The sequence below is a fragment of the Saimiri boliviensis genome, chromosome 15 (genome assembly GCF_048565385.1).
Source record: "Saimiri boliviensis isolate mSaiBol1 chromosome 15, mSaiBol1.pri, whole genome shotgun sequence".
Taxonomy (NCBI): Eukaryota; Metazoa; Chordata; class Mammalia; order Primates; family Cebidae; genus Saimiri; species Saimiri boliviensis.
In genome coordinates this window covers 45,451,479-45,471,522 of record NC_133463.1, presented here as the reverse complement: position 1 = coordinate 45,471,522, position 20,044 = coordinate 45,451,479, and the positions used below count along the sequence as shown (strand labels likewise).

The following is a 20,044-nucleotide window of genomic DNA, read 5'->3' as shown; positions in this document are numbered from 1 at the left end:
AAATGAAGTTTGGCAACAAAGCAGTTTGACAGTTCCTCAAAAAATTTAAACCCAGAGCTACCATATGACCCAGCAGTTCTACTCCTAGGTATATATAACTAAGAGAATTGAAAACACACATCCAGGCTGGGTGCAATGGCTCATGCCTATAATCCCAGCACTTTGGGAAGCCAAGGTGAATGGATCACTTGAGGTCAAGAGTTTGAGACCAGCCTGGCTAATATGGTGATACCCAGTTTCTACTAAAAATACAAAAATTAGTTAGGCATGATGGTGGCATGCCTATAATCCCAGCTACTCAGGAGGCTGAGGCAGGAGAATTGCTTGAACCTGGGAGACAGAGGTTGCACTGAGCTGCGATCACACTACTGCACTCTAGCTTGGGTGACAGAGTGAGACTCTCTCAAAAAACAACAAAATAACAACATATATCCATGCAAAAAAAACTGCATACAATTGCTTATAGCAGCATTATTCATAACAGTCCTAGAATTTAGCCACTGTGGAAAGCAATTTGGATACTTCTCAGATAACTTAATACAGAGCTACCATTCAATGACGGCAATCCCATTACTGGGTATATAAATTGTTCTACCAAAAAGACACATGCACTCATATGTTCATTGCATCACTATTCACAATAGCAAAGACATGAAATCAACCCAAGTGCCCATTATCCAATGTGGTACATATACATCATGGAATACTATGCAGCCATTAAAAAGTACAAAATAATATCCTTTGCTGCAACATAGAGCTGGAGGCCATCTTCCTAATCAAATTAATACAGAAACAGAAAACCAAATACCACATGTTCTGATTTATAAGTGGGAGGTAAACATTGGGTACACACAGACACAAAGATAGGAACGCTAAACACTGGGGATTCCAGAAGTGGAGAAGGTTGGGGAAAGAGCTGAAAAACTATGTTCACTACATGGGCAACAGGATCATTAGAAGCCCAAACCTCAACATCACAAGATATTCCCATGTAACAAACTCACACATGTACCCTCTAAATCTAAAATTTTTTAAATAAAAAAATTAATTTAAAAAATGTTTTAAAAGACACTATAAAGAAAATGAAAGGGAAAATCCACAGAATGGGAGAAAATATTTACAAATCATATACCTGGTAACTTCATTTATTAAATAAATACTATGTTTCCTCTTCCATGGGTCATGATAATAGCACCTGCCCCTTAAGACTGTTGTAATACTTAATGAAATAATGCATGTAAAGAGCTCAGCGTAATGCCTCCCACGCAGCATGTAGTCTGTAGACATTAGGTGCTATTACTATTGTTTTTATTCTGTTGTTAATAGAACAATAGTGAGAACTGACAAGGATTTGCGGAAAAAAAATGTTCTTTCAAAACACTGAAAAATGTTCTGGATAGCATCATGGTCATGTTGTTATATGCTCTTAAAAACCATTAGACCCAGGCATAATGCTACTTCCAGGACTTTATCTTAAAGCACTAATTAAAGAAGTGCATCAAGGCTTACATGAAGGTTTTTTCATCAAACTATTGTTCATAATAGCAAAAAATGGAAACAATCCAAATGTTTATAAGCAATATAAATTAAAAATGAGCTTGCAGAAATAAAAAGTGAACTATGCAGCAATTTAAAATGAGGTTGTAGAAGAGTATTCATTGGCATAAAAATGTTTTTTGAAAAATCAGTTAAGTGAGAAAAAGTAATCTGTATTGTAATGCCCTCTAAAAATGTAGAAATATATGGCCAGGCATGGTGGCCCATGCCGATAAACCCAGCACTTTGAGAGGCCGAGGCAGGTGGATCACCTGAGGTCAGTAGTTCAAGACCAGCCTGGCCAACATGACAAAACTCCAACTCTACTAAAAATACAAAAATTAGCTGGGCATGGTGGCATGTGCCTGTATTCCCAGCTACTCAGGAGGCTGAGGCAGGAGAATCGCCTGAACCTGGGAGGCAGAGGTTAAAGTGAGCCGAGATCACGCCATCACACTCCAACCTGGGCAACAACAGAATGAAACTCTGTTTCAAAAAAAGAAAAGGGGGCTTATCACCCATCTGCCTTATTCATTCTATCCCCACCTTGTTTATAAAACTTTAAGTAAAAAAATGAACAGTACAGACAGACAGAAGATCAATAAAGAGATAGACGACTTGAATAATAACATGCATCAATTACACCTAACACGTATATGTACAGAACAACTCACCCCGAATCAGTAGAAAATATACTCTTCTCAAAAGCACATGGAACACTTTCCAAGACAGAGTATGTGTTAGGCAACAAAACAAATCTCAATAAACTTAAAGTCATACAAAGTACCTTCTCCACCCACCACCATGAAATTGGAAATCAAAACCAAAAGGAAAACCAGAAAATTCACAAATATGGAAAAATCAAGCCACACACTTTTAAACAACCAATGGGCCCAAAAATAAGTCACAAAGGAAAACAGAAAACACCCTGAAATGAAGGAAAACAAAAACAACATATTAAAACTTACGGGATGCAGTTGAAGCACTGTCAGTAAGAAATGTAGGCTGAAAATGCCTACATTAAAAAAAAAAAAAAAATCTCATAACCTAACTCTACACTTTAAGGCAGGCGTCCCCGGCCTGCGGGCCGCATGTGGCCCCCTGAGGCCATTTATCCGGCCCCACGCCGAACTTCAGGAAGGGGCGCCTCTTTCATTGGTGGTCAGTGAGAGGAGCACAGTATGTGGCGGCCCTCCAACGGTCTGAGGGACAGTGAACTGGCCCCTGTGTAAAAAGTTTGGGGACGCCTGCTTTAAGGAATTGGAGAAAAATTTTAAAAGTAGCAAACCACACCCAAAGCTAAGAGAAGAAAGGGAATAATAAGGATGAGAGTGCAGATAAAATGGACAATAGGAAACAACAGAGAGAATGAATAAAAGCAAAATTTCACTCTTTAAAAAGATCAAAAGGAAAGGAAAAAGGGAAGGGAAAAAGGAAAGGGAAGGGAGGAAGAAAGAAAGAAAAAAAATGGCCAGGTACAGTAGCTCACGCCTGTAATCCCAGCACTTTGGGAGGCCAGGGCAGGTGGATCACTTAGGGTCAGGAGTTTGAAACCAGCCTGGCCAACATGGTGAAACCCTGTCTCTACTAAAAACACAAAAATTACCTGGGCATGGTGGCACATGTCTGTAATCTCACCTACTCCGGAGGCTGAGGCAGGAGAATTGCTTGACCCCAGGAGGCAGAGGTTGCAATGAGCCAAGATTATGCCACTGCACTCCAGCCTGGGCAACATAGTGAGAGTCCGTCTCAAAAAATAAAATAAAAATAATAAAGTAAAATGGTTACTTTTTATGTTAAACAAATTTCAAGAAAGGAAGTTAGGAAAGAAAAAAAGCAAGAAGGGAGGAAAGGGGGATGGGGAGTGGGGGAGGGGAATGGAGGGAGGGAGGGAAGGAAGGAGGGAAGGGAGGGAGGGAAGGGAGGCAGGGAAGGGAGGCAGGGGAAGGAAAGGACGGAGGGAAAGGAAGGAGGTGGGGAGAAAAGGAAGGCGAGGGAAGGAGGGATCTAGAAGGAAGGAAAAGAGGAAGAAAGTTCGAAAGTGTCCATCTCCGCAACACAACCAAGGGTGGAACAAAGTCACTGATGCACTGAAGAGCAAGTGCATCAGACGTCAGTGATGTCCCCTAGAAGACATTCCCTACTACTCTCACTAGTTTCCTGCTTACACCCTACTTTTCACATCCATTTTGCCCATATATACATTTTTCTCATGTAAAAACAAACTGATGTCACCCTCTTCTATCTCCTCTCCCCTACTCAAGACCTGTTGGAGAAGTAAACACCCATGCTTTCTCTCCCCTGGAACTGACTATAAACACAGCACCATGTGCTTGAGAAACACAAATGACAGTACATTTTAAGTGCAAAAATAAAGTTGCAAAAGGAATGGTTCTTTACCTTTGCAAGTTCTCTTCTTAGCTCTTCCCGCTCCTCTTCTGATAGGGTCTCTGTGGCACTGATCGTGGCAGCAACATCTTCTCCTTCCTCAGGGACTGGGTCTGTTCTCAGCAGACCTGGTTGGGGATTTAAACATTTTTTTAAAATGCAAAATCTAAGTAAAATCCTCCTTTAAGCTCCTCCACTGTCCCAGCCAGAATAAAGCCAATGACAGTAGATCCACATATCTTTTCTCTGGACATTCAAATGACCTAACTCTCTCAGCAAAGGACAAAAGAAAATCTGAGCCAACCACCAGAAACCACCAATATGAATTTAGAAAATATAGCATTCTCTTAGCTTCTGTTCACAATCTCAGTCACAATATAGTTAACAGCAAAAGAGAGAAGGGCCCCAAATGAGATCTTACAAATGCTTTAAATGGCTGCACAAGTAAATCATTATAAATTAGATGAAAGATTTTAGCCCCTTCCCACTAACCCAAGACAGGAGTTTGTGTATCTCCTCAGCTTGCTGTGGTAATCAAAGCCAACACTTCATCAAACTCAGTAAAGGAGTAACCACTGAAAGAACTAAATGTCCTAAGTCAATTTTATTCTGTTTCTTTCCATTAGTGGAGGTAGAAAACACCTTCTTGTAGTTTTGGGGTTTTTTGTTTTTTGGTGTTTGCGTTTTTTAGGAGGTAGAGACAGGGTCTTGCTATGTTGCCCAGGCTGGTCTTGAACTCCTGGCTTCAAGCCATGCTCCTGCCTCAAATTCTTGGATTATGGGCATGAGGCACTGCCACTTCTTTATAGCTTAAAAAAAAAAAAAAAAAAAGAACAACAAAAAACAAAGGAACCATATATCTCATCCAGATACCCTTATAAAAAGAGTACTAAGATACATGTTCAGAGACATGACCAACAGCCACAGAGCCATTCCACACTACTGAAGACCAATCACGCTGCACCCATCCCCGCAGAGCAGAGCCTATCAGGGAGAATGACTGGAGAGTGCCCCGAGGCAGCTACCCATTAGATCCCCTTTCTTTTCCTGCCCAACCCTCACCCACAGGCTAAGATGAAGCCAGAAAGGCACCCCAATCCTAGCTGCACAATTGAAGAAGCCGCTAAAATACCCAATATAAATATCTTAATGCAATATTTTTAAAAAATCAAATTCAAAGAACCCATGATGAACAAAATGCCAAAATTTTAACTGGAAGGATTAGTATTGCTGATATTTCCTTCTGACTCAGACTCTAACATGGCTCTGCATGAAAAACACCATTGCTAATCTCTTTATTTAAAATTGCATAATTTGACTCATGATTTTCTTTTACATTAATTTAAAAATATTGTATTTGCATATTATTTGGTGACTAAGCTTGTTATCACCCCCTTACTGACCTCAGCTGCCTTACCCTAGAGCAGGCATCCCCAAACTTTTTACACAGGGGGCCAGTTCACTGTCCCTCAGACCATTGGAGGGCCACCACATACTGTGCTCCTCTCACTGACCACCAATGAAAGAGGTGCCCCTTCCTGAAGTGCTGCGAGGGGCCGGATAAATGGCCTCAGGGGGCCGCAGTTTGGGGACACCTGGCTTAGAGGTTTCCGTTCAGTTCACAGGTTTGGGATTGCAGAGTCTCCTCTGGCAACAGATTTTCTTCTTTTTTTTTTTTGGCAAAGAAATCAGGGAAAGGTTTACTCCTCTGCCTGCTCTTCCTGCCAGTGTGCATCACAGCCACTACAGTTGTTCCCTGCTACCCCCCAGGACCATTTCTGAGAAGTGCCAATTCAATCATAGCAATATGGCATCCTGCCCAACTGGAGGCGCCAGGGAGCAGACACAGAAGAAAAGGAAAGGAGAGTAACCACACTGTGGAACAAGCAGCCAGTGTCACAGCAAACAGAGAATTACATGAATCAATGAGATAATGCTTATGTACGTGGCGTACAAGTTACAAAGGCACTTGGTACAAGGTCTATTGAACACTTGCTGATTAGCAGTAGTTAATAATTATAATAATTGCCACCACCAGCATGGCAGCACCAAAATAGTGCCTTCCTGAAATGAAGTACAAAACTGTTAAAGACATAAAAGTAACACAAATAAAATAATTCAAAAACCACAAATCGGACTGGCAAAAACACATGAATAAGCTCTTGACTGCATATACAATATTTAATAGGTACAATCAGTAGGTAGAAAAGCTCAATACGTAAATATCTGTGAACGGAATGCCCAAATAATATTTCTAGAATAGAAATCTGATTGTGTCACTCTTCAGCTTAAAATCCTTTGGTGGTTCCTTACTGTTTTCAAAGCAAAGTTCAACCCCTGTGGTTGGCACACAGCCCTTATTGGACCCGTCTCCTGCTATCTGGCATTGGCATCTCTTACTCCAACTCCTGCCAAATCACACTGTGAACAAGGTGCTGTACGAGGTACTGTCAGTACTAGTACATTTCCCAGTACTGCCATTTCCCAGGATCTGTGTGTGCCTGTAAATGTATCCTCTATGTCAGATTATGTGAAGAAAGGAGTATGAAATTGAAATTGGGAGCATTCAAGTAACGATCACATAAGGCAACACAGTAGGAACCATGACAGAGATGCCTGTAAATATTTTATTTTTAATGTTTTGTACAGAACTCCCAAGTTCTCCAACTAGATCTCCAAAACAAAACAAACAAAACTCAGGTACCAAACCATGTCTTAAATAGCAAAGATTCTTTCATGCTTTTTGATACACACTATATTTTGCAAATCTACTCAAACAAGGGGGAAATTACAGTATCTGATTGCTAACAATGCTTTACATATACTGCCCAATTCCAAAAATAACCCAACGGGAATCTGGTTCTATTCAAGTATGTGGCTGGGCTATCGAGGAAAAGAAATCTCCCAGAAAAGAAGATGGCTGGTTGTCCAGGTGGCTTCAAGTCTGCCAGGATGACCTGAAGATTTTATATTCAGCATCTAAGAAAGTTGGGAATTACACGTTCTGCTCTTTCCACATTAGCCCGTAGGTGGCAGCAAATCATTATAATTAAAATTAAAAGGTGTAGTCTGAGAAAAAAAATTAGAAACTAAAGAACATCAAGGAAGAACAGAATGGCAGACACCAAAATCACCAGCAAAACATCACAGTCATGCCTTGAGAAAATTATTAGCCACAGCCACCATGATGGAATGCATTCCATTTACAGACAAGTCCAAACTAAGTGTTTTAAATACTTAAGTGCAACACTTGTGCAAGGTGGGGATCCCCATCACTTCTTACAGATCAGGAACCTGAAGCTTACAGACATTAAGCAACTTTCCCAGGTTAACACACCTAAATATTTGGTGGAGGTCAGATTTTAAACGTAGACAATCTGATGTAAAAATAAATGCTTCAAATCACTGATCTGAAAACAAAGACAAAAGCAGGGGGCTGACGGTCAGACCCAAAAGGTATATAGAAGCAATAATCAGACCTTAAAAAGTGAAAGAATCTGGCAGACTACATCAAAAGCAATCTTCATTAATTCCAACTCAAGTTGCCCCAAACCTGGGAATCCAAATTTTGCCTTAATATATTCGTCTAGATATGATCCTGTTTCCTGTATGTTCAGTAATAATATGGTATGTAATATGAAAATAGAGTCTGGCTTTTGGGAGAGAAGATTAACTTCTCATTCACAAAATAAAAAAGTAGAAAAATAAGAACATTTAAGGGTATAGATTACTGCCAGGCATAGTGGCTCACGCCTGTAATCCCAGCACTTTGGGAGGCCAAGGCAGGTGGATCACAAGGTCAGGAGTTCAAGGCCAGCCTAGCCAAGATGGTGAAACCCCATCTCTACTAAAAATACAAAAAATTAGCCAGGCAAGGGGGTGACAGGCGCCTGTAATCCCAGCTACTTGGGAAGCTGAGGCAGAGAATTGTTTGAACCGGGGAGGCGAAGGTTGCAGTGATCCAAGAGTGCGCCACTGCACTCCAGCCTGAGCGACAGAGCGAGACTGACTGACTGACTGACTGAATGAATGAAAAGTACAGATTATGGAAAACAATAAATAATCCAAAAATTCTTATTTGTTCATTAATTTTAATGGTTTTTCTCAGAATCGATGGAAAGCTGTTTTTAAAAGACAAAGAAGGTGGGGAAAATACAATTAATATCTACTGACATCTAATACACCAGACACTGTGAGGGGAAGTCTATGTGTCATAAAAACAAAAACACCCCAAAATCCACAACCAAGAGGATTTTTTCCCACTAGGAAACTGCGGTCCTCTGAGGCTATATAATCTGCCCAGAGTTGCAGAGGTGGGATTAATACTTGGGTCTTTCTGTCTCTCAACTCCTTCAGGAACACTTTTTCTTAGAGAAATATCAATAATAATGGCAGGACAAGGAAGCAGGGCCTACCTAGTCTTTCTCCATAGGAACTTTTTGCTTTCCTGAGGGACTAGGAACCTGTGAGGATCCCTGGCTTAAAAGTCACAGACAACATTATCCACCCAAATGACCGAAAATGAGTGATCATTTCTTCCATCAGGTTATTAACATTTCAGCCATTGCCTTCGTTCTCTCCACCGAGCTGTGCATACAGATAGTCAGCCTGTCAGTTCCGTCCAGGGGATCCCTGAAGAGCTATAGGTGGGAGAGTGACCAGTCTAGACTCATCTCTGGAAAAGTCCTTCCAGCAAGCCGGGTGGAAGGTGGCCTGCCCTGGGAAGAGTCTGGAGCCCACTGACAGGGCAATGCCTCTCACTGATGCCCAGGTGAGAGTTCTAGTGTCTCAGGGGTGAGGATAGAGAAGACAAGCAGAGAGACACACCCCATCTATGTGAAGATACTTGTTACATCTTACATCTTTGAGACGTACTGTACAGTTAATCAGCCCAACAGTCACTGTGACATGGTCATCGCCTGCAAACATGTTTCAAAATTTGCAAAATGGCTTAGAAAATGCCAGGTCCAGTTACAGATGTCTATTAAGAAAGGCTGCACCACAGACATTTTAGGCGAGGAAAATAAATCAATAGAATAGACACAGATTATGGTAAAACATTTTAGGAAATGTTCTTTTTTATTTAAAAATATACGCACAGGAGTGTTAATGATGAGTGTAAATGTCTGAATAAGTCTAAAAAAGAACTTCAATAAACATAAAATTTTTGGCCAGACACAGTGGCTCATACCTGTAATCCCAACACTTTCAGAGGCCAAGGTGGGAAGATCACTTGAGCCCAGGAGTTCGAGACCAGCCTAGGCAACAAAGTGAGATCCTCTCTCTGCAAAAACTCAAAAATCATTAGCCAGGTATAATGGCAATGGCATACACCTGTAGTCCCAGCTACTCAGGAGGCTGTGCTGGGAGGATCATTTGGACCCAAGAGGTTGAAGCTGCAGTGAGTTGTGATCATGCCACTGCACTCCAGCCTGGGTAACAGAGCAAGACCCTGTCTCAAAACAACAACAACAAAAAATTTAAATAAAAATTTTTAGGAGGCTGGGCACAGTGACTCACACACACCTGTAATCCTAGCACTTGTGAGGTGGAGACAGGCAGATCACTTGAGTCCAGGAGTTCGAGACCAGCCTGGGCAACGTGGTGAAACCCTATCTCCACTAAACATAATTTTTCAAAAAAGATTTTTTAAAAACATAAGTGACGATAAAGCAGGATTTTTTTTAAACTATCAGCATTTTTACACTTAATGAAACACAAAATAATAGCAACATCTTACTATCTGTGGTGTCTCAGATTTGATGAAATACAACACTTCAAGACTCTGGAGTCCTTGTCATGTGCAGAAGATGAAGTGGAAATGTGTGTACGTGACTGTAGGCAGAGCAGAGAAAGGCAGGGCAGAGTGACCAAGGGCAGGAAAGAGCTTAGTCCTGAACACGTCTCTAGTTCTAGACTATAAAGTCCTGATGTTACTTTCTTATCTTTCTGTCTCAGAACTCATAGTGCCTAGAACAGAACCAATGTTAATACGGCATCTGAACCGAATTACTCATTCAAGATCTAATTCAAGGAACTCTCTCTTTACTTTCCCATGCATACCCACCCATTTGCCACATACTTCCACAAACCTCAATCAGGGAAAGCAGCAAAAGCCTTTTTAGTGAACACGCAGAACCTACACTTAAGCCCTAAGAGTTTGGCGAGCACCTCTCTCTGCTTGGGTGCTGTGGGTGCAGCCCCAACCCCCCTTTTGGAGCACCCACCTGAATAGTTCTCTTCCCTCCAGTTCTTCATCTTTGACTTTTATTCCAATTATGACCAAGTGCTTCAAGACTTTCTATGATTACTGATTAAAAGCTTTTTGGCCACTGTCATATAATTTTAAATCTGGAAGAATTCTGAATTGTTTAAGTCAGCAGTCCCCACTGTGTCTTGCACCAGGGACTGGTTTCATGAAAGAATTTTCCCAAGGGAGTATGGGAGGCGGGGGTGGATGGTTTTGGGAGGAACTGTTCCACCTCAGACCATCAGGCATTAGATTCTCACAAGGAGCCTGCAACCTAGATCCCTCGCATGCACGGTTACAACACGGTTCATGCTCCTATGAGAATCTAATGCCACCACTGATCTGACAGGAGGTGGAGGTCAAGTGATAACGCTCACTCACCTGCCACTCACCAGTTCCTAACAGGCCACAGATGGGGACCAGTCCACCACCTGGGAGTTGGGGACCCCTGGTTTAAGTCAAACGTTTCGTAATATAAAGATGAGAAAACTGAAGACAGACTCTTAAAAGCTAGAAAAAGACAAGATGAGCTTTGAAATTAGATGGTGGTGTGAGTTGAATTCTGCTGCCTTTAAAGATGTCTTCGATTTCCTAGCCCCTGACAATAACGAGTGTGTCTTTATTTGGAAACAGGATCTCTGCAGATGTAATCAAGTTAAGATGAGGTCACACTGGATTAGTGAACTCTAATCCAACGGTTCATGTCCTTATAAGAAGGGAATTTCAACACAGAAACTCAGAGAAGAGAGCATGTGAAGACATACAGCGCAAAGCACAGAGAACACACAGAGATTGAGGTGATGTCACTACAGAACAAGGAGCACCAGGGTCTGCAAGCAACCACCAGAAAGGAGTGAGGAGGCAGCAGGATTCATTGACCTGCAGGTGTCAGAGGGAACAAGGCCGTTTAGACTTCTAACCTCCAGAACTCCGTGATAAGCCACTCAGAATGGCTACTGCAGCCCCAGGAGAATAATTCAGATGCAAAGGGGCATCAACACTGATTCAGCCATTTACTAGCTTGTTGATCTTCTTTAACCACATTTATCTTCAAAGAGCCCCAAGCCCCTGACCTAACAATGTGCTGTTTCCCCAGGTTCCATGCCCTACAACTTGTCCTGGCAATTGCTTATCTCCCCTGTCGGTAGTCCCTGAGGCTTGGCTCTCAGGTCTCACTTCCTCGCTGCCCATTGCTCCTCAACCCCTTGCAATCCTGTCTCTGCCCCTTCCACTTCCCTTCAACTAAGGATGGTTCTAGGCCATTACCCTCATCTGGCATTGCCAAGGCCATCTGACATTGAACTTCAGTCTAAAATCTCCATTCCTCTCCTCCCTCCTGGCTTTTCTCTTCCTACCTCTCTGAGAGTTCATGGTTCCATCTCACTCTCTGGACATCTACTTCACGCCTTGCCTCCAATCCTGCCCTCCTGCTTAGTTTGGGCTGTCACCATGTGTTGCTTAGATTCCTGCCCCTAAGCTCCTTGCCAGTCTATGATACCTCCAAATATTCCTCAATCCACCCCAAGAAGGAGCTTTCTAGAATACATATCTGAAAATGCCACTCCCATGCCTTAGGTCTTTTGATGGCTTCCCAGCTTCTCTTAAAGCTCCTTCTCTGGATAATCTGGCCCCACTCCCCACCACCTGTCCCATCTCCTGTGACTGCCCTCACCAGCCCAACACTCCCACTGTACCTTCCAACCTGCAGTTCCTCCAGAAAGATATGCTTTCCCCCCACCCCCCAAGAAATGTATTATCTTGGCCAGGCATGGTGGCTCGCACCTGTAATCTCTGCACTTTGGGAGGCCAAGGCAGGTGGATCACTTGAGGCCAGCAGTTCGAGACCAGTGTGGCCAACATGGTGAAACCCCGACTCTACTAAAAATACAAAAATTAGCTGGGTATGGTGGCACACACCTGTAATCCCATCTACTCGGGAGGCTGAGGCAGGAGAATCACTTGAACCCAGGAGGTGGAGGCTGCCATGAGCAGAGATTGCACCACTGCACTCCAGCCTGAGCAACAGAGCGAGACTCTGTCGAAAGAAAGAAAGAGAAAGAAAGAAAGAAAGTAGGGAGGGGGAAGAGAGAGAATGTATTAACTCAAAAAAAAGTTTAAATGTACCTCCCATACTTTTTGGCTGATTTTTAAGAACCTGATTTGGTGGTATCAATTATATTCAAAATGTTGTACAACCATGTCTGCTATCTCTAAAACATACTCTTTTTTGTGTGTGTCTTTTTACATATTATTTTCTCTGCCTGAAACCTCCTCCCTATTTCCAAGTCCCACTCACATTGATTCAGTAAATCAGTTTTAAGTGTCTTCTGCTCTTGGAGGATTTCCCCTGGACCCCGTGACCTAGGTTGTGAAACAGGCCTTGGCTCTGGGTATAAGACCCTCCAGTCCTGTCTACTGTAAAGAACACAGCCTGCAGGTGGGCAATCCTCAGCCTTCGTGCTCCAATCCTGTGTCTTTAGCCCCGGCATGGTAACTGATGCACAGGTCCAGCACACAGCAGATTCTTGTCAACACTCCGAATAAATGGATTATAGTAAGGTAGACAGTCGAGTTAGAGGGAAAAATAAGAACCCAGTCTCCCTTCATTCTCTCTCCCTTGATCTTTGGCTTTTTATTTTACATATTGCATTCTCACTTTGCTGTTTTTACCTACAAAGGTTTTTCTATTTAAAGCAGACGTGAAATGTCACTTTCCTAAAGAAACACAACTTCCATTTCATATGTAATCTCTCCAAAGATTGTCACTTTTGGGAGCAGGTCACCTACCTTCATATTACAGGAAAAGAGTGTGCAGTCAAATGCACCATGGTTATACACACGGGACACAATGATACCACAGAAATATGTCGGCTGCCCCTCAAAAAAAATTCAACTAGCAGGGAAAAAGATGCCAAAATGGAGTCTAAGATATCTGCTACTTAGCCATGTTAACACTGCCTACCCAAGAAAGAATCTGTGAACATATATCTGAGCCCTAGAAGTCTCTCTGGAAAATAAAGCTACTCACACCCCTCCTACACAAGTCTTCAAAGCGGCAGCAATAACTTTAAGACCAGAGTCACAGTAAGAAACTTCAGTCTCTATGACTGTTTTACTTAGGCACAAATGCGAGGGAATATGCACCCTGCTTTTTAAACCCAGAGGCATAAAAAGAGATTTAAATCTATCATTCAAAGTACCTTTAGTGGTAACATCCAAAAAGATCACAACATGTTTCTTCCCCATATAAGTCTGTGCCTGGGGCTGCCACTCTCTGTGCCTTGTTGTTTCTGGATGTAATAAAATCCCAGAAGTGGGAGGAATATTTGCAAGTCCCCGCCTCACAGTGGTTGTCTTCGGGAGACCCAAAAGACGAAGCATCCAGTTAGGGCAGCGCTTCTCAGGCACAGCACCACGGGCATCATGCGGTGGATGACTGCGGCAGGGACTGCCCGTGCACCATCCTGAGCAGCATCTCAGGCCCACTCACTAGACAGCAGCAGCAGCCCCTACCCATACCCAGTTCTGACAACTGAAAGAGCACCTCCAAACATGGTCAAATGCCCACAATGGGGCAAAACTGACTTAAGGCAAGGGAGCACCTAAGAGGACACGACAGCCAGTACCTGCTGTCGGCCACCGAGTGCCTTCAGAAGAGAGGGTTGCAGCAGCTCAGGCCATCACTTTAGATTCTTAGGCTGGGATTTTCCCATGTGAGCCCATGGCGAGAACAGTAAAACCTTAGGGGGAAAAATGAGTTGAGTAATTGTAGTCAAAGTAGCAGGGAAGAAAAAAGCTGAGAAAACTTGATCAGCTTCGTTTAAGGGAAGGTCCAAGCTCCTCACAAGCGTCATGGGCCAATGTCTGGGTTATGAGAGAGAAAAGGAAACAGACCAGGAGGAGACGGGTTGCAACAGGAAAGGGAAAGGAGCGCTTGGGAGCCACCTTGGGTGCAAAGTGCTGGACTCAGCTCTGAAAGCAGGACCCTGAACAGTGAGTGGTCAAGGTCCTCACCCAAGTCAGAAGGCCACCTCCCAAAGCTTCACTTCATAGGAAGAGTGGACAGAGAAGAAACGATCCTCCAGGTAAAACACAGCATTTTCAAGTGCTTTACTTGCTCCTTCCAGGTATTTCTAAATAGACCCTTAAATCTCTTTCATCTTTTTTTTTTTAGAAAAAGGAAAAAATCTTCAATTACTTCAGAGCCATCTCCTCTCCCCACTGCTCTGCTCCCCTGCCCCAAAATTAAGTATAAAACTAGTAATTGGGACATTCCAGAAAAGAGTAACAAAGATCAGCCGTGGAGAAATTTCAAGAATCCCCAGAGAGGAAGTCTCTTCCATCCTTAAATTTCCTCTCTAGGAATAAGGAAATTCTACATCTCTTCGATTCGGCTCCAGTTTTTATTTTGTAAACCATAGCCATGTTTGCTATTTAAGACCTTTGCAATCATGAAAAACTTTTAAGAAGTGGTAACCACTTCCCTAAAAAAAAGTGAGAATGACACAAAGTGAAAATCAAAAAGGGTAAAACAGAATGAAAAGAAGAACTATAAGCTAAGGAATTTCAGTTTGACTTTTCAGTCTTTCTAGAGTTTCAAATATGACAGCGTTAAACTAAAATGTCAGATTTTTCCATTACTCATATTTCCTTAAGTCACTAGAAGTAACCATAAGGTGCCATAAGCCAAGGTTGCATCTTCCAGGAGACTGGAAAGTTCTCCCTGGCAATCCCATTACTGAATATACACCCAAAAGAATATAAACCGTTCTATCACAAAGACACATGCACGCGTAAGTTTGCTGCAGCACTATTCACAATAGCAAAGACATGGAATTGACCTAAATGCCCATCAGTGATAGACTGGATAAAATGTGGTACATATACAGCATGGAATACTATGCATCCATGAAAAAGAACAAGATCATATCCCTTGCAAGAACATGGATTGAGCTGGAGGCCATTATCCTTAGCAAACTAACACAGGTACAGAAAACCAAATAGGGCACCTTTTCACTTACAAGTGGGGGCAAAATGATGAGAACACATGGACACAAAGAGGGGAACAAATGACACTGGGGCCTACCAGAGGGTGGAGGCTGGGAGGAGGAGGAAGAGTAAAAAAAAAAAAAAAAAATCACTACTGGGTACCAGGCTTAGTATCTGGGTGATGAAACAATCTGTACATCAAACTCCTGTGACACATGCTAACCTATATAAGAAGCCTGTACATGCAACCCTGAACCTAAAATAAATGAGTTGTTTGTTTTGAGATGGAGTCTTGTTCTGTCACTCAGGCTGGAGTGCAGCAATGTGATCTCAGCTCACTGAAATCCTCTCCTCCAAGGCTCAAGTGATCTTCCTGCCTCAGCCTCCCAAGTAGCTGGGACCTCAGACCTGTGCCACCATGCCTGGCTAATTTTTGTATTTTTGGTAGAGATGGGATTTCACCATGATGCCAAGGCTGGTCACAAATGCCTGAGCTCAAGTGATCTGTCCGCCTGATCGTGCCAAAGTGCTAGGATAACAGATGAGCCACCACGCCCAGCTAAAAGTTTTTTTTTTTTTTTTTAAAGAAAATTCTTAAGGGGAAGATAGATGCTGTGTAAATAACATTTGGGAAATTATCCTTACGTGTGTTCTCAGAAGGGAAGAGTAATGCAACAAAAGACCGCAGCTCTGAGACCCTGGTGCTGATAATGTTCAACCCTAAAGACGGAACAGAATGTTGAGATCCAACTGGTACATAAAGTGTCAACAAATTACCCTCACAGTAAAATGCTTGACCAAAGGAGAACTTAAGCCTTGAATGGTTAATCTGTTCTAGAATATCCATTACCAGAGAGGCTGAGATGTGGTAGTCTTAAAAAAAAAAAAAAAAAAACAAAGAACCAAACCGATAGCTTAAGAATTAACAGATGAGTTCTAGTCCTAGCTTAGCCTAACTAAACACTGTGAAGTGAGAACATCATGTGCGTCTGTCAGCCTCAATGTTCACATCTGTAAAATCAACTGGAGTGTGAACTAGTCCTAAGCAGTGTCATTCATTCATTCATTCATTCATCCATTCAACAAGCAGTTTTTGAGCGATAATGTCGAGCACTATTCTTGGTGCTTGGAGAAACAGCAGTGAACAAAAAAGACAAACAGAGCTTGTGTTCCAGATTCTAAAACTATTATAAATCGGTGTTTTCAAACCATGGGTTGTAAAATCCAGTTAGCAGAACCAGATGAGCACTTGAAAAAGAAGAAATGGCATAAAATAGTATAAAGTATCAGACTATATTACACACAGCAAGGAGAAGTTCTGGTTCATAAAATTTTGCTTCAGTTATTGATAGATACTTGCATTTATGAGGATTGTGAGTAAAGAGGTATGAGGCATTTCTGAACATGGGTTGATTGTGTCAAAGGAGTTTAAAACTCCCTAATAAAAGGCCTCATTTTGTTCCAGCCACTGTCTTCATCCTAATCTTCACTTCAATTACTTCTTAGGAACATCCTGACTATAGACTAAATCTCATTACCTCCCCATTTGCCCCATGACGGCATTCTGGATAAATATCAGAGAACACATTCTTTTCAGATCAGTATTCCCAACGTCTCTGAGTAGGATTCCTTTTCATACCAGTCCTTTTTATCTGTATTACCTGCCTGCCAGTTAAGAAAATACACAGCGTCCAAAAGCCACAAGAAATTTTAATGGATTGATAATATATTGGTCCTAAGACTTCTGCACAGAAAATACAGAGAGTCCAAACACACGGAGGATGCAGGATTTATTCCATCAACCAACCAGGTTTCATGTTCAGACAGGTGTGCATGCTTCTTATGACCTGAGAGGTCATGGGCACAGAGGAGTAATCCCTCTTCCAGGACCCCATTTTATTTGGCGAATTTAGAATCACTGTGTTCTTACAGATGACTGTTGAGGGTGGTTTCTGATTGTTTTAATGCTTTTTCACCCTCCTTTCTTTCAATTAATGCAAACTACTAAACCTAGCTACATAAGTTTCTCATTGCTGTTATTCATTTGCTTTTTAGTAATCTGTTAAATCTCACAACCCCAGGCTCCTTCGAAAAGCTAATAGGAATTGTGAAGACAATCTTTCAAAATTTGCCTAGAGGTTCACCCAATCCTACCACTGCCCTGGTTTGGGCAGCAAACATCCCAAGGCAGCCATGACAGTAACTGGGAAAATGGAAGGAGGTGAAACAAAGAGACAAGAAGAGTAGAGGAGAACTAAAATAAACAAGCAGCGGCAATTTTCCTGGGAGTCTAGATGCTTCCACGCCGATCAAGGTCCACCTGAAGTCACGAAACCACAGCCCCAGTTTCTCAAAGGTTCCCTGCCTCCTCTGCAAGTCACTTGGGCTTTGGTCCATTACTGGGCTCTAACTTCCCCATTATTGGGCTCTAACTTCCCCATAACTTATACATAAGATGTATAAGTTAGAAGGGGGCTGGGCAAAGGGGGAGCCCAGACCCCTTTATTACAGAGGTCCGAGGCGGGGGCACTTGGGCAAGGCGAGGTCAGCACATGAGAAAGTCTCCTGGCAATCAGACTCCCCCAGCAGATACCAAGCTGCTGCCTCTGCCTCCTGCCCCTAACTTCTACAGACCAGCTCTAGCCCCTCTCTGCTATATTCAACATTTTTCCCTTCTTGGAAATCCCAGCTACTTTTGGAGAAAGGTGGCTACCAGGTACATCCAAGAGAAAAATGATGCTTCACACACTCCCTACTGTTGTCAAATACACAAACCTAAAATACCTAAAACTAAGTTTCATGCTGTCACCTTTACCATGTTTTTTTCCCCCTAAGTTACCCATTTTTTCAGCTTAAAAAGAACAAAATGGGACCTGTTCTTCATTAATAAGGAAAAAATTAACTTCTTCTGTGAAAAACTGGTTGCTTATTTATGGCAAATTACACAGAGGGTCATTTAACCAGTTCCCAGCATTGGCTATGAAATGGGAGACCGGCGGGGCTGATGGCTAAGCTGCCTCCGGCTTTTTGCTGCCTTGTGCCCGTTAAGGAAGAGCCTCCCTGACGGTGCTCCTGGCCTTCAAGCAATCTCATACTGGCAGATAGGAATGAATAACTGCTTCTAAAGGTACAGCAACTCCTGCTTCTAAAGGTACAGCAATTCCTAGTTTTTCTTTAAAAAAAAAAAAAAAAAAAACTCTTGCCTAGCTATTTCTGTAAGTTGCACTCAATACTCCATAACAAAACCCAGGACAGTCATTAGCAAGACCCTGAACTGAGACAGTGCTTAACCCTCATTTTACTACAGAGAAAAATCAGGAAAGTTGTCGTAAATTACCTAAGCACCTAGAAACCAAAGACTTCAGCTTCCTCCTTTTTTTGTAATTTACCAGCTCAACAAACTGAAAGTGAGCTTGGAATATCTATCAACGGAAAAGTCTACTGATCGTATAAATAGTACTAACTTTAAAATCTAACTCCTAAGTATACACATATTCTAAATATTTAACAAGACATTTATCTTTGTACTTTGAATATAGAATAGCTTGTCTGCTACTTGCAACCCAACACCACCCTGGACATCTTTACACTAATAATTTTAAAGCCAGGCAAACCCCAAGTTATGTCTAGGTTTTATTCCAAGCAAACTTAAGTTTACAAAATGAGTAGTTACCAAATTTCTGAAGAGTCGGTGATCCAGGTGGAGATGAATTTCCACTAGGAGACAAATAGAGATAGCTTTTGTTCACTCCTGCGTCAAAATCAAACGGAGACTGGTAGTCCTCATATAAGTCCATTTCCCTACAATCCATTCCAGACAAACGCAGAACGCATGGCTTTCTGATCGCCTGATACCATCCTTCAGCTGAGTGCCACTTTGGCCATATTCCCTTTGTAGGGTTTAACTTCAGTGAAGAAATCAACCCCAGGACTTAGAGGCGCTGGCTCCCAGGCCCAAGTGCAGCATTTCCTTCTGGGCACCTTCACGCCCTCCTGACAAGCAGACCTATTTAATAAATGATTTATCCTGAGCAACCTTAGGAGGGGCTCTACTCACCACCTGGTGTTAATTTTGATCAACAATGAAAACCCTGGCGCTTGCCTCAGTCAACAAAGGAGGGCAGGGTTCTGCAGTAAGGCCCAGATGTACAAACAGTTCAGGCAAACATCAGGCACCAACTGACTTACAACAAGAAACTACAATTTATTAAAAAAAAAAAAAAATCATCTGACCATGACTACACCAGGGCAGACTTAATCTTCTAGGACAAGGAGGGATTACCAGTCGGTAATCTCCCACAAATGCCATCTGGGTGATACTTTTTTTTCCACCCTGGATTACAGTAAAATTCTCAAAGCCAAGCTTCCTGGTTTAGCAATCAGCTTTCTAAGCACAACTTGGTGTAAAAATTAAGCTGTATTTCCATGATTACTTTATCTAATGTGGAATCTGGCTGAGTGTCACAAAAACTTCAGACTGACTTTACTTTTATCCTTTTTTTATTAGAAAGATGGTGCTTCAGTTACAGGCACTGGAAGGAGAGGAATCCCTTTGAACAGAAAGCTTCCGGGTATTCCCACGCCTTCTTTGTTTGTCTAAGGCCATGGCTCAGCAGAGCTGCAATAAACCTGCGTGCCCACCCTGCAGAAGGACTGGGCCACGGTTAGCTTGTAAAACAAAACCAAGTCACCAAATGTATTTCCTTTAGCACAGTCTCTTGCAGAACTTTTCTATGCTATGGCCTTGGCTCAAGCAACAGCAACTGCAGCTCCTGCTGGTTCTAACATTAAGAAGGCAAAAATAAAGGTGAACTGCCTTCAGGTGGGCAATGGTCTGTTACTGCATAACAAAAAAAAAAAGGCAGTGTTCTTTTTCAAATC

At 42.3% G+C, this 20,044-nt stretch overlaps 1 protein-coding gene across 8 annotated transcripts in view; it reads right to left on the bottom strand.

The window, feature by feature from the left end:
* The window catches only part of TPD52 (tumor protein D52), a 154,506-nt gene that overhangs the window by 20,068 nt on the left and 114,394 nt on the right, over nucleotides 1–20,044 (bottom strand). For 2 of the 8 annotated variants that reach the window (XM_003940184.4, XM_003940185.4), the window contains exons 1-2: nucleotides 18,837–19,807; nucleotides 3,937–4,052 (exon numbers count right to left, since the gene is read on the bottom strand). In XM_003940184.4, the coding sequence (XP_003940233.1) occupies nucleotides 3,937–4,052; nucleotides 18,837–18,975 (255 nt within the window). In that variant the 5' untranslated portion in view covers nucleotides 18,976–19,807. Of the gene's footprint in view, nucleotides 1–3,936; nucleotides 4,053–12,091; nucleotides 14,415–18,836; nucleotides 19,808–20,044 lie in introns of those variants that run through there. The other 6 variants (XM_074386958.1, XM_074386959.1, XM_003940183.4 and 3 more) reach the window with 5 other exon arrangements.